The sequence below is a fragment of the Kryptolebias marmoratus genome, linkage group LG19 (assembly GCF_001649575.2).
Source record: "Kryptolebias marmoratus isolate JLee-2015 linkage group LG19, ASM164957v2, whole genome shotgun sequence".
Taxonomy (NCBI): Eukaryota; Metazoa; Chordata; class Actinopteri; order Cyprinodontiformes; family Rivulidae; genus Kryptolebias; species Kryptolebias marmoratus.
This window is the reverse complement of record NC_051448.1, coordinates 4,621,793-4,636,300: the sequence shown is the minus strand read 5'-3', so window position 1 is coordinate 4,636,300 and position 14,508 is coordinate 4,621,793. Positions and strand designations below refer to the sequence as shown.

Here is a 14,508-nt window from a genome sequence, read left to right as displayed (position 1 = left end):
CTTGCTTTGGGGTTTAACGTATCGCCACAAATGGCCCTTCTGGGCTGTAATGTGAGCTGCGGTCACCCTCGGAGGACTTTGTGCTGCCTCAGTAACAATAGAGCAGCTCTGTTGAACCTCCTCAGGCCGACCGGGCCATCTGCTCACAAGAGCCATCGCTGTGACTCCCCCACTCCTCTACAACCTGTTAACTATCAAGCAGAAACCAGAACGGCTCAGATTCAGGCCTCCTGGGCATGTCAAGTTGAATTTAACTCATTTTCTCACATAAACAAGTGAATAATTTAGGTGATGCATCATGTCTGCAGGTACCTGACTTAAGAGATCTTTTAAAGCTTTTGTTTAGCAAAACTAAGAGGAATTAAATAATTAGTGGGAACAACCGAGGCACATTTGTGGCTGACGCTGCCACATTTGTGAACCCCGGTAACTCTTGCCAATACCAGAGCAGGTGGAAGCGGCCACTCCAAACTGCAGACCCAATTAGCACGAGACTGAATTACTAAATAACTCCCTAATAAGTGACGGAAATGTCCACGTCTCGTCAAGCACTAGCCGATGTTTTCAGAGGAACAAACATGCGCTGTGTTTGAGCCAGGAGTCTTAACTGTAGGAATGTGAGGCTGCATGGAGCTACTTTCAGCCATTGTTGTAGTCACAGGATTAACAGGCTGAACTGATGGACAGCCGGGCTGAAGAACCAAACCTTCCTCTGTGTTCATGCAAGCAAAGAGAATAAATAAATAAAATCAGCTTGAACCTGAAGAGGAATGTGAAGTTTGGACACTTTTATAGCTGTTAAAATAAAAAGAGAGTAACTCTGACCTGTGGAAGGACATGTTGCTACACTTTGAAGAAGAGGAGGAAGTTTTCCCTCCAAGAACCTGCACTTGCTGGGTCTTTTATCAAGCAAATCAGTGTGTGGGTGGACTCAGCTGTGTGCTGCCGGACGCCGCCAACAAACCTCTGTTAGCAACTTTTCCCTCCACCTGTTTCATCTACAACCACTCACTCCCTCATCTCAGTCCGTCTGTAAAAACTTCTCACCTTCACACACAGCTCTTCCCACTGGCAGCGGAGCTGCTCCAGCTGTTGCTCCAGCAGAGCCGAGTCGCTGGCCGCCACGTACTGGGACAGGTCCGTCTTCATGGTGTCCAGTTCCTTCAGTCCGGTGGACAAACCCTGCAGAGAGAGTTCAGTCTCCTGCATAACACACACACACACACAGAGACACACAGCAGTCAGTCACACAGCCATGCACAAGCTGTCCGTCCACGCTGCTTCACCTCTCACTAATGTTTGTTCTGACCGTCCAGATTAAAGAGCTGCGGACGGGACGGGNGTATTAAATAAGGGAAGGGGGGGGGCGAGCTCAGAGGGTCAGTCGTGGGGGGAGCAACTGGTGGGATCTCTGTTGTCTCTCAACAGACATACAAATAAGTTAAAGTGAACCAAATGCAAGATTTTACATCATATAGAGTTTAAACGTGTAATTCTTGGTGTAAATTTTTGAATTTTTAGTCATCAGCTGCAGATTTTTGAATCTTTGAAAACTTCAAAGTAAATGTTTGAGGTAAATTAGGGGAAAGTTGTCCATTAGGATGAACAGAAAAGACGAGTGCTTAGATCAAGAAATGCAGACGTTTAATTTTTCTTTTACTATAACTGTACTTATTCTGGAGCACATTTTGGTTGGAGATGTTCACGTTTACTTTACATTAATGCTCTAAAAACAAACTGATTTGTTTTTTCCAGTTTGGATAACCATAAAGCTGACAAATATCATAAAAACCACCAATCTGCGGACCGTTGGAGTTAATCAGGGTTCCACGTGTGTCAGATGGTGCCTCTATTATTAAATCAGGCACTCATAGATGTTCTAAGATCAACCATAAAAGTAGTTGTAGCTCCTAATAGTTTTCACGTTTATAGGTTTTTTTCTTATGTTCTTTTTGGATCAACTACTTCTGCAAAGGTATTAAACCTTTCAGCTCTTCCAGGACGTTAGGGCTGTGACTTTGGGGTTTTTGTACCTTTTAGATGCTGAATTATTTACCTCTTCTTTATATTTTTTCATATAAAAGCACAGAGACTTCTTAAAATCATTGAAAGACTTTGTGCTCTTTGAAATCTTCAGCAGGCTTGCTTCATTTTTTAGCTTTTTAGCAACTGTTTCACTTGTTCTGGTTGTTTAAACTGACATTTTCAGCGTCTTTTACAGTTTTGTATCATTCACACAGCATTGCTCATCTTCACTTTGTGTATTTTTAACCCTTTTGGAGACTGTCGTTTCTAAAGTGCTCCATAAATAAAGCTGACACTGATAAATCACCTGTGTGAGCGGCTCCTCGGAGTCTCCAGGTCTTCCTGTGAGCTCTTGTCTCACCTGGTTCAGGTCCGACTGGATGTTCGTCACTGCTCTCTGACACTCAGACCACATCTAAACAAGCAACACAAGGACAGAAACATGAGGAGTTTGCTTCAAATACGGTGACATTGTGAGGTTATTTGTTTTCTCCTGACTGATGTGCTGTTACCGTAAAGAATGTGCTTTCTTAATAACACCACATATCATCAGAGAGAATGTTAAAGAGTATTCAGTATCTTAATGAGCTCAAAATGACTGATCTGATCATCATTTATTAGCGTTTTTGTCTGCATTGAAGTAAACAGCACATAAACCAGAATTTTGGGCTTTTATATTAACAGTGAATTAAATGTAAAACCCTGTGGCTTCACTGGAAGCTGCTCTGAGATCAGCAGACTGCTGCTGATGGTTTCCTAGGTTGTCCCCGTTGCTCCCCCCCCCATCCCGGTGGATCATGTTGAGCTCAGACGCGTTGGCACAACTTTCCCCCGACCTCTGAGATCACCAGAACAGTGTAATGAGTCACGCAGATCAAGGAAACTGCTAAGTTATCAGCCGGATTTCACCAACATATCGACCTCGGTGCCTGAAGCACAGACTAATATTTCTCTCTTCTTATTTCCGATGCAGAATTTGTGTGTGCACATCTTCTGTTTGTAGGTTTTGATGTGGGTCAGGGTGTTACAGCTGATGTAAAGCTGTGCTGTGTTGCAGTGATGGAATGACACTGGGAACCAGCTGGCTCTGGATGTGGATCATGAGGAGATTTGATCCGTTTCGTCAGGAGCTCAGGGCTCCTGTGTGTGTGTGTGTGTGGGATTTAGGTCATTCAAAGCAGACTCATTCCACTTCATTGTTAATAATATAGTACATGCTTTCTCTCTTTTGTGTAATCTCTGCATGTTAAATCATGACAAAATTGCAAATATTTTTCTATCTGTAGGAAGAATTTCTGTGGATTCTGCAGCTTAATTAAGAATATAAAGCTTTTTATTTAACATCAGTGTTTCTTTTACTATTCATGTACAACTTTAGGATTTTTAAAAATGTTTTTAAAATGTTAAATCTGTACAGAACGACAACCCTGACAAGTGGAGGACATCAGTTGATCGTCTGCTGTAATAAAATCAACTTATAACTTAAGCTAAATCATTATTTTGTGTCAAATCGTAGTATTTTTGGTATTTCTTAAAAGATTTAACGAAAGACATGGAAACAGATCCAATTTAAAAAGGTTTAAGGTTTGTTATTTTTAGACAACGTTCAGATGCCCAAATGATTCATAGATCAGAATAAAGAGGAGCAGAAACCATTCCTCTGAAAATGATCAGGTACTGGACTGCAAATAAGTGACAAAGCAGCTAAAATGCCTTAAAAAAAAACCAACAAAAGACATTGAAAAACCTTAAAACAGCTACTAGCTTTTAATGTTCCCAAACAAAGCTCAGAAACGCTTTGCTTTGTTTGAGAACATTTCATTTTTCTGCTCGTCACAAAACGATCTCGCAGTTTAATCACAAACACAGAGAGCAAAGTTGCAGCTTTTCCAGACGGAATAAAAGCAATTGATTCAGTTAAAAAGACTCCCACAAAGAGAGGTTCAATCTGAGACTAAATTGGCCTGATTTAACTGGTTATAGTCAGATTTATTAGCTGTTTGAAAGGCGTCACAGTGAGCTTCACTTTGCTGTGGCACTTGAGTGTATATTACCACAATAAAACATCAGATATAACAGAGGACAGGAGTGTTACCTGCACGGCGGTGTTAACCAGGTCCTTGTTGGTCCCGAGCTGGACGGTGATTTGCTGCCAGGCGTTCTTCATGTCTTGAAGCTCTGATTGAAGCTGACTCTGACGGTCCGGCTCCATCATGGTTTCACTCAAACGTTCACCAGCTTCAGCTGTCTGAGTGAAGACGGGAGCGTGACGGTCCAACAAGTCCTCAACACGCTTCAGAGAGATCAGGTGAGAAAATCTTTATTAGAATCTTTAATAAAACAACAAATTTGACTCAATCTGAGTGATTCTCGATCCTTCTGAGCTTTGGTGAAACTTTAAAGGAGATCAAACAGAATGAACGCTGAATGACTTGTTTAATGAAGAAGCTGAAACTGAGTTAATGAAACAAAGTAGCTAAAGCCTAGCTAAAAGGAACAAAAGGTTTGCAGCAACAGACCAGCTACAAAAAGCTAAAGGCAAGCTACAAACTAAAAGCAGTGCAAGACGACAAAAACAGCAAATTTCAAAGAGAACAACGTTTTTGAAGCAATTGATTGTTTTGTAACCAAGTTGCATATTTTAAAAAGTATAAAACCTACAAAGATCATAACCATCATTCATCTCCTGAACGAGCAGTCGTTAGATTGTAAAAATAAAAACAGGAACAGTCTGAAAGCTGACTCAACGTTTATTAAAATCTAAAACTACTCCATGCGACGAGGCCGACCTGGTAAAGAGACTTGCAGTTCTGCAGCTGCTGCAGCGTGTAAAGACACGGTCCTGTAGGGGGCAGTAGAGAGTCCACGGTCCGCCACAGTTTCTTTAAAGACTCCGAACCACGATGGTAGATTCTCCACCGCTGCAGCCGATCCTTTGTCACGGTCCAGTTCTGCTCAGCCAGAGCCACGGAGCTGAACCAGCTCTTCTTCATGTGGGCCATCTGCATCACGAGTTCAGATCTGCACGTGGAGAGAAACAAGTCAGAAAACAACTTTTACAGATGGAATCATAGGAACATAGGGAAAAGAGTAATTCAAACTGATTCATTTCTGAAAGAAAAGTCAAACTTCTTTCTTTCAGGATTTCTCAAAGCTATTCAAAGACTCGAAAAATAACTTGACTCAGCCAGTGAGGCTGAGTGACAATATTCCAGACTTTAATGCATTCATAAAGTGCTTTTTATAAGCATTACTGTGTGTCATTTTGCAGACAGGTCTCTGACAGCTTTACGTATCTAAAATATTCAGCTGCTCAACCTTTTCTCTGCTGGTTCTTTCTCCGCCGACTCAACTGCTTCACAGAGAAGACGATGCAGGAGTTGATGTCCGACGAGTATCTCAGCCTGAAGCCCCTGCAGGAGTCAGGTTAAAGAGCATTACACTGTAATTCATAACATAAACCAGTGGTGTCCGGTCGTGCTCCTCCAGGGCCACCATCCTGCAGGTTTCAGATGTTTCTTTGCTCCTCAGCAGGTCTTCAAGTCAATCACTCAGTCATTCAAAGCAGAGAAACACCTGAAACCTGCAGGATGGTGGACCTCCAGGACCAGGATTGAACACCACTGACATAAACCAATACCAGCTTTTTCTCAGAAAGCATAAATCTGCACCCAATTTTCCTGCCACAGTATCAGTGATCTATATAAAATGTTTTAGGAGATGATGTCAGTGAAGCTCCTTAAAAAGATTTTGATTTGGTCTTTTGCTTTTCTCCAACAGGTCCTCAGGAACCTGACTGAAGGTAGAAACAGACTAAATGATAAGATGTCATTTAAATTAGGATAATTTGTAAAATGAAAGAACTGCAGAGAAGCTGTAAGAAGCGTCGCACCTGATGGACACTCAGCGTCTCCTGCAGGTTTGAGTGACTCGGAGGTTTCCTGCACACCGAGTCTCGCTCCAGTTTCTCCTGGATAGATTTCAGCATCTCACATTTCTCCTGGAAGTCCTGCGAGTGCTGAAGCTCGTCACTCAGCTCTCTGCGGAGCAGAAAGCACAGGTCAAATATAAACTTTATTTAAAACAAGACTCTTGAGTCCACAGGAGTCAAACTCAGAGACACGGGGGGCCAAATTTAATCATGGCTTCAGTCAAGGAGAAAACTCTTGGTCAATTTTGAATAATTACATTTTTTAAATAAAATATATAAACTGAGCTTGGTATAGATAGAAATATGAATAACTATCCCTATTATTATTATATAAAATGGAGTAAAATATAACTTATTGATAAAAAAAGATCTAATTTAAGACATCTGTAACATTCATTTCTTATGATTTGGCCTTTATCTGCAGTTATTAATTTGCCTTTTATTAGTTATACATAAAAAAACCTAAATATCTTAATAAAAATTACAGGAAACTACAAATATTTAGGATGACTGTTGATCTGAAGCACGTGCGGTTTGATTGGCACCATTTGGACGTTTAAATTTGCTCATTCCTTGTGAAAATTAAAACTGATGAATAAGAAATTCAAAATTCAGTCCTTGGCTTCAAAATTAGCCAACTCATGTGAAAACTGCACTCAATTATAGTTTTTTTTAAAGGAAAAATAAGAATCGATAAAAGCTTATTTTGTCACAGATTTGCAGGTTAGTTATAAAATATAAAACAATTTCATGGTTCAGATAAAACTGTGACAGGGTCCAATCTGGGCGGCGGGCCTTCAATTTGCCACGTGTTTTAGACATAAATGATCAATAAGTTGTTATAAATATCACTTGTTCATAATTTGATGCTAATTGAACATACTATTTGACAAATTATATTTTGTAAAATAACAAATTTTAAAGATGCATACAAGAAATTTGACATTCATGACCAGCTTCATTCTGGATTTTGTAATATTTGCTGCAACCTGAACGTTCTCACCTGTTTCTGTCCGATGCCAGAGTCATGTTTTCCACCCACCGCCTGCTGAGTGAATCCACTCTCTCTCTCTCCTGCTTATCAGGAGCAATGAAGCCACTCATCTCCCTGATGTCAACCAGAGATGGAACCAGATCACTGAGCTCCAAAAGAACCTGCTGGGAATTTAAAATAGTGCACCGAGCAGAGTTTATGGTTTCATTTAATGCACAGGATTGTAAAGGGAAGCTCATTCAGTGTGACCAACCTTTGCAGAGTCCGTGTCACACGTGTCGGTCTTGATTTTCTGCATCTGTTCCTCAAGAGCCTCCAGTCGAGTCTGAAATTTTTTCCGTTGTTCCAAATTCACCTGCACCATAAAATAAATGTTACAGACTTTAAGTCAGCTAAGATTTGTCAACATGAAGGAGGATTTAACTCCATTAGGAGTTTATAACTCTTCAAACCGATCCTTTCACCTCCAGACTTTCAGTTTTTCTCGACACCGCCTGGTTCAGCAGCAGGACGTCACGGGTCAGCAGCCTGGCTTCTGACCGGATCAGTTTTGAGGCCAGAGGTTCAAGCTGCCCAATAAGATGCTTGGATACTTCCAGCACGTCTCCCACGCCGCTTTGAAGCTCTTCAGCAGCACCCTGCAAGAAAAACAACAAACATATCAGTAGTTTAGGGGTTCACAAATGGTGGATTTTCCAGTATTTCCAGTAATGTCTTTAGGACGGGGCGCAGATTTTCTACAATTTATGGTAATTAATTTCAGCCAGCACACCTTTTCTAATGTTTTTTACTGCAGAGTGTATCTGCCAGCACACAGAGAGGTGCAGGCCTTAAAAAACTCAAAAGGGTGAGAAGAGAAAGAGAGAATTTAAATATACTCCCTGAATCAACATGCAGAACAAGAAACCTGTTTGTTTTAAATGAATAAAGTCTGTTTTCCATCACCTCTCCATGTGCATTTAACAGATTTATTTTATGTTCATGTCCGTGTGGAAAATATAACCTCAGCTGTTCCCAACAAAATACACCCCTATGTACAAAACAGCAAAAACAACACATAAATGGAAGCCCTAAAAATATTTTTTGGTCGAACGAGCAAAACGACATTTCATCTAGATTAGGCAGAGAAGAGAGAGGTCAGGTGTGCCAACAAAGAGCAGCTCGTTGCTGATATTTCTGCCCATCAGAACACGCTGCCGCTTCCATTTCAAGGAGAGGAGACCAGATAGAGAAAAACATTTAATTAAATTGTGAACGTAATGCATGGACTCCCTGAACCTGCACCGGGAACATGATGAGTCAGGCAGGGAATGTAACAATAATAATAATAAAAATGCTTTTGGCAACTATGAAAAACAAGGTTTATGATTCCAGTTTTAAAAAAACCTTCCCTTCTTGCTTTTTAAAGGTATGGTTAAAGTACCAGATTGTCTTTTTTGGGCTGTTTTAATCAGTTAAAATGCATGAGCTATTATTTTAAATCAATTTTTAACCACAAATTCACAATTTACCATCTGTGCCACAGGTTCATTTTTCAAGCATTAATGGATTCGGTGATATCGCACCACGTTGAGGTGCACAGCAGGTAAGAACTGGACTTTTGGGGGATTTTAGGGGTGCTGGGAACCTCAGGCTCACCTTGAGAGAGCAAAGCGTGGCTTGCGGGTCCTTTTCAGGTGAAGGACTTGAGAAGTCAGCCCACAGGTGTTGCAGGCGATGAGAGCAGCTGTCTGAGAGGCGGCTGTACTCCTTCCAGAGACGAAACGTTTCCCCGCTCTTTTCACGCTCATCTTTTATCTCTTGCACCGTGTTCCTCCACCTGAGAAGGCCACGACACAAAAACGATTCGTAACTCTAATGTGCACAGAGAAAATCTGCAGCTGAACGATCGAGATGACGCGATTTTAACCTCCTGAGACCCTGCTATGGAGACCCTTTTGTTGAAAAATGAGGGCCTTGGCTGCCATCTTGAAACGGACTGACCCCAGAAGGAAATCAGTTCTAGATGAACATTTAATGATGACTTCCTGAAAGTTTCAATCAAAACCCATTTAGTGGTTCTTGAGATATTTTGCTAACAGACAAACGGGCAAAGGTTTTAAACAAAAAGCAGCACCTGCAGTACGTGTCAGCAACCACGACACCAAAGTTTAGCTGATGATTTGTAGCCGTTTCTGTGTTTCATATGGTTAGTTAGCTGTGGGAGCCATCTTGAATCAGGTTGACTCCAAACAATCAGCTGTAGATCATTACTTTCTGCAAGCGTCGTTAAAATCCATCCTTCGTGAGCAGTGGTGGACAGTAACAGAGTACATTTACTTGATTACTGTACTTAAGTAAATTTTTTGAGAATCTTTACTTTACTTGAGTATTTTTTTGGGGGGGGAACTTATAACTTTCCCTCCACTACATTTCCAGGAAGCTGGTCGTTACTTCGTGGTAACAGATTCAACCTTAAACCTCGGCTCCACTGTGAAAGTGTGAGGAGAATCAACCCTCTCTGGTTTGGTGTGTTTTTAGATAATAAAATCCTTATTTTTTGTGTCATTTTTCTGCTGAAGTTCTTTCCAGGTGGTGTAGAAGTTGTAGCAGAGTGTTTCTACGTGTCGATACATCAGGTGGTTTCTGAAAGTTACAAGTTTCTGAAAATTATACAGCAACACACTGATATTAGAACATTTAATTTGTATTTTTGAATACTTAAGTGTTCTCAAAAGTGAGTACTTCAGGACTTTAACTTGAGTACATTTTTGACTGAGCAACTTTTACTTGTAGTTGAGTAAGATTTGACCACGAGTATCAATACTTTTACTCAAGTACTATAGTTAAGTACTTTGTCCACCGCTGTTCGTGAGATATTTTTCTAACAGACAGATTAATTTCTTTTAAGGTGGCAGGAGATAATTACTGCATCGCAGCCAATTAAAGGCAGATAGTAAACAGCATCTATAGGATCAGCTGTAAAGGGTTTGAAGCATTTATCCACCACTGACCGTTTCCGCTCTTCTTCTACTTTATCACCGAGAGCCCAAGCCGCTCCCTGATGGAGAGCCTCCACCAGCTTCTGGCAGGATTTATCCACAGCCGCCCACAGTTGCTCCTCCTCTGCCTCCACCTTCACCTGGAGCTCCTGTGTAAAGAAAAAAAAAACCACCTTCCTTTCACGCTCGCTGTCTGGAAGTACATTTACTTCCCTGCGAAGTGAGAACACAGTCTGAAAGGAACTGACAGCTTGAAGTCCATGAAAGCCCACACTTTACCAAACCTGTCAAACCCGACTGAGGCTTTTAACCACAAAAACACTAAAGTCTATTTATACATTTTATCTTCAAAGCCATTAAACCCTCCAGGTTTTAGATCATTCGATGAATATGTTATTAAAGGATGTGTGTGTGTGTTGGGGGGGGGGGGGGGGTAGCTTTTTATCTGTACAAGTATTTCACAGCTCACCTGGAGGAAGTCTGAGTATCCTTCAGCCTGCCTTAGTGAGAAGAGGGGAGCCTTCTGACGCTGCAGGGCGCAGCGCACCCTGGTGGCGAACAGAGTAACGTCCCCCAGAGCTCTTTGGAAAAAGGTCCACTCATCCACAGTCTGCTGGAGAGCGGGTCTGAGTGCCTCCATCTGCAAAAAACAAATAAAAATCTACAGTTAGGTGCATCTGAAAGCTTAGATTTTATTTTTTAGGAGGTTTCTGTTTTGCAATGAGTACTTTTAAACACAAAATCAGGACGACCGGACAAGAAAAGCTCAAAATAAGTAACGAAATCTGTACATTTTTCTCACATTGTTGGTTAATGTGTCCTAAAAATGAGAAAACTTTGAGCAAACTTTGTGACCAGATGCCAACTCCAACCTGTTTGTTTACCTATGGAGCGTACGATCGTATTAAAACTGTTTGTGCACATAAAGGAAAAACTGAAGAGTGTTAAACATTTACAATTTCTTCTAACTGTTTCTGTAAAACTATTGCTTTCGTGAAATAAATGTGTTGCATTATATTTTTTTGCATAAATTAAAAAAGAAAAGGAATCACCACAAACAGTTTCAACTAAAAACTATGAGAGTTTAGATTAGATAATGTTGCTAAAGATGAACATTATCATAAATTGAATTCTCTGCCAGTGTTTATCCTGTTTTTTTTTTCAGACATTGTACCCATTTCATTCTGAATAAATGGGTTTCACAAGCTAATCTTTCTTTAAAATGTATACTGAACCAAGAATGAAGTTGATTACAAACATTTCCTTATAAACCTGCAGGAAGAATCGTTTTTAAGTTGTATTTCTGTCAACCTGTAAATCTAAATTCATATATTTTTATCCTATTTTGTTCAAGTTTTGAGAAGCATAACTTCCTAAAATAAATTTGGTGCTATAAAATTCAAACAAAAAGGAGAAACGCTTGCTTGAGTTCATTCTTATGTGTGAAGTTTTAAGTCGAAAAATGATAAATCTTCACATCTGCTATCCCGTAATGTTACCGTGTTTCAGTCTCTAATCGAGTCCGTTTGCAACAACTTAAAAGTATTTTATTAACCTCGCACCTGGCCCTGACTTCACCACAGTAACAGGGTTGTTTTCACCTGTTGACTCAGATCCCAACACGCCCGACTAACGCGCGCCGCTTGCTCGGCGAAGGCCACGTCACTCGGGTGCTTTTCTTCCTTCCCACAATGCACTCGCGTCGTTTTCAGCTCCCGCAGAGCTGCAGAAACCTCCTTCACTCTGCCGACAGCAGCCTGGAAGACACACAGCGACAATAAAAAAGGAGGTCCTGCAGAAAATACTCAGCGATAAATATTTATCTATCGGCTTTCAGACGATTATACCTCCCACTCTGGAAGCGCGTTATGAGCCAGAGCTTGACTGGTGGGCCGTTTCCACTGATTCAGCTGCTTCTTCTGCCGCTCCATCCAGCCGTGAAGTTTCTGCAGATGTTTCTCTCGTTCTGCACAAGTGTGATGGATGTCTTCAACATCACAAACCTGAAAAAGTAAAGACAAGCAGTGGCTCAAAATGGGAAAGTCTTTACAAACTAAATAATATGTTTTCATGTTCCATTTAGTCTTAAAAAATGCTTCTAATCATGTCCACATATATAGAAACCTTGCATGTTCATGGCTGGTTTTTGAACAAAAATATGTTTTATGTGCTTACAAAACAATGAAATGATGCTGAATGACTTCACCAAAATTTGTTGAATGAATCGTTAATTGAATTTTTTATAAATAATCAGAACAGAACAACAATCAAACAGCAACTAAAAGTTAAAATTAAAACTGTACTGAAAAGCTTAAATTAAACCATAGCTTAAAAAACTGAATGTGGTGAAATTATACCTAAAATCTTTACAAATAAAAGTAACAAAAGACAAAGTATGCTGAAGCAATTTTCAGAGGACAAAGTTTTTTGAAGAAATCAAAGATTTTTCAATGTATTTTAATGGTGAAAATAAAGTTAAATGATTAAAAAGTATAAAAGTAAAAGTTTGAAAAAACCGTGTTCAGGATTCACACAAAAGGATGCTTTCGCCAAAATTGCTATGCTATCATGTGTCTTTTTAATGAATCCATTTACCACTTTGTGGAACATTATTCCCTCCAAATAACTCTAAAACATTTAAATTTAAAAATATTGTGGCTTTTTTATGTATGAGGTGGTTTTAGTAACAGCTTAGACGTAGAGAAACTTACAGTTACGGACAAATAATGTTTTATATACCTGTTTCTCCAGCTCCCTCTGAAGGTGTAACCACTGGGATCTGAGGGCGCCGAGGTTCTCTGCGAACGCCGTGCGCTCCGAGCCGAGACTCTGACCGTCTGCCGCCGCCGTCAGAGGCCCGGGCTGCGACATAAAATCAAGGAGGAGGTGACCGTTCACCAGAGCTTTCCTCAACACCTGAGAAACGACAAGAGGCATGGAAAAAATACACTTTAGATTTGTTTAATCGTTTAAATTGTAAAGCGCATCTCATAAATCTATGGTAAGAATGACACAGAAGAGGTAATAACCAGAGATATTCACAAAGAACGTTTCTTTGTGCAGAATGAAAATCACAAAGCTTTGAAAAAAATAAAGAGGAAAGGCGTGTAAAAGACACTATTTAAGATAAAAAAATGAACAGATTTTATGTTTAGCAGAGTAGTAAAAGACCTTTAGCTTAATTGCTCATGAAATTAATGCTCAGCAGACGTCAATCTGGTCCAAGTACCTGATATTTCTGCAGGATTTCAGCAAACTCCGCTGCGTTTTTGGCCTTTAAGATTTGCTCTTTCTCCTGGTTCAGCAGCGCCTCGGTTCTCTTCAGCCAGTCTTCCAGTTCAGACAGCAGCTTCAGCGGCGGAGCTGCAGCCGTCAGACGCTGACACACATAATTCAACAGTAAGAAACATAAAACAAATCCACCTTCTTAGGTTTTTAATTATTTTCACGTCTCTTAAACCAGGTAATCATTCATTAAAAATCTATTCTGTTCCAACATGATCCACATTATTAAATCTTTCTTTGGAAGATAAGATCTTTTCATCATCTGCTGAAGTGATTTCCAAATTTTAAAAGACATCAAACTAAACCATCTGGAATGAAGAAACTGGCAAAATCTGCTTAATTATAGCGCTGCCAAATATCTGTTTCCATTCGCTGGTGATAGATGGTGAGGAAAAATTAGGCATGACCTTCCTCTCCATTTCCTCCCCTGTTCAGTCGCCCCGAACAGGATTTCAGATGGGTTTAAGTTCATACTCCCCTCAGCGGAGGGGATTTCTCAGAATCTAATTATTTTTGAAAACAAACAGCACTTTCACGACAAGAAGCCACTGAAATTCTGGAGTGTTTGTTGCAGAAACATCTAAACTTCCTGCTGTTATAGTAGATTAAATCAATATATTTTCTCCAGAAACAGAAGATGCAGCACCTGCTGAAGCTGGTCTTGAATCCTGGAGAGGTCAGAGGTCATTTGGCTGCAGCTGGCCTCCATCTGAGCGAGCTGGGTTCTCAGGTTCGGACTGTCCGCTTCCCTCAGGTGGAGCAGCTCGGTGGCCTCCTTCGAGACAGACTCCCTCAGAGCCGAGGTGGCCTCCAGCTCCACAGAGAGGTCCTGGAAAGGTTTACAGTAAACGGGTCGGTCGGGTCCAACTCACAAACCTGTAGTTCTTTACATTTTATTGTCTTTTCACAAACTATCTGATGACCCGCTGGAGGGATTTTAATGAAACTTTCAGGGGTCTCCACAGGAAGTCATCCTCCTCCATCTAAATCTGTCATCTGTCCTCACTCCAACTCCCTCCATGTCCTCTCTAACTGCATCCATATCTGTCCTCTTTGACTCTAACATCCTTCTGTCCCTCTACACGTCCAAACCGTCTCAGTCTGCTGTCTTCATACATGTCCTGCTGTCTTTATGCATGTCCTGCTGACCTCATACATGTCCTGCTGTCTTCATGCATGTCCTGCTGTCTTCATGCATGTCCTGCTGTCTTCATGCATGTCCTGCTGACCTCACCACTGTCCTGCTGACCTCACCACTGTCCTGCTGACCTCACCACTGTCCTGCTGTCCTC

General features: G+C 40.8%; 1 protein-coding gene across 2 annotated transcripts in view; it reads right to left on the bottom strand.

The window, feature by feature from the left end:
* Positions 1–14,508, bottom strand: part of LOC108233437 (nesprin-2) — an 85,376-nt gene that overhangs the window by 17,385 nt on the left and 53,483 nt on the right. For both annotated transcript variants that reach the window (XM_037981595.1, XM_037981596.1), the window contains exons 71-87: positions 13,863–14,045; positions 13,161–13,310; positions 12,671–12,847; positions 11,779–11,934; positions 11,533–11,688; positions 10,401–10,571; positions 9,944–10,080; positions 8,589–8,769; positions 7,415–7,588; positions 7,204–7,305; positions 6,960–7,114; positions 5,918–6,065; positions 5,344–5,438; positions 4,815–5,046; positions 4,121–4,318; positions 2,333–2,440; positions 1,048–1,203 (exon numbers count right to left, since the gene is read on the bottom strand). In XM_037981595.1, the coding sequence (XP_037837523.1) occupies positions 1,048–1,203; positions 2,333–2,440; positions 4,121–4,318; positions 4,815–5,046; positions 5,344–5,438; positions 5,918–6,065; positions 6,960–7,114; positions 7,204–7,305; positions 7,415–7,588; positions 8,589–8,769; positions 9,944–10,080; positions 10,401–10,571; positions 11,533–11,688; positions 11,779–11,934; positions 12,671–12,847; positions 13,161–13,310; positions 13,863–14,045 (2,679 nt within the window). The remainder of the gene's footprint in view (positions 1–1,047; positions 1,204–2,332; positions 2,441–4,120; positions 4,319–4,814; positions 5,047–5,343; positions 5,439–5,917; positions 6,066–6,959; positions 7,115–7,203; positions 7,306–7,414; positions 7,589–8,588; positions 8,770–9,943; positions 10,081–10,400; positions 10,572–11,532; positions 11,689–11,778; positions 11,935–12,670; positions 12,848–13,160; positions 13,311–13,862; positions 14,046–14,508) is intronic.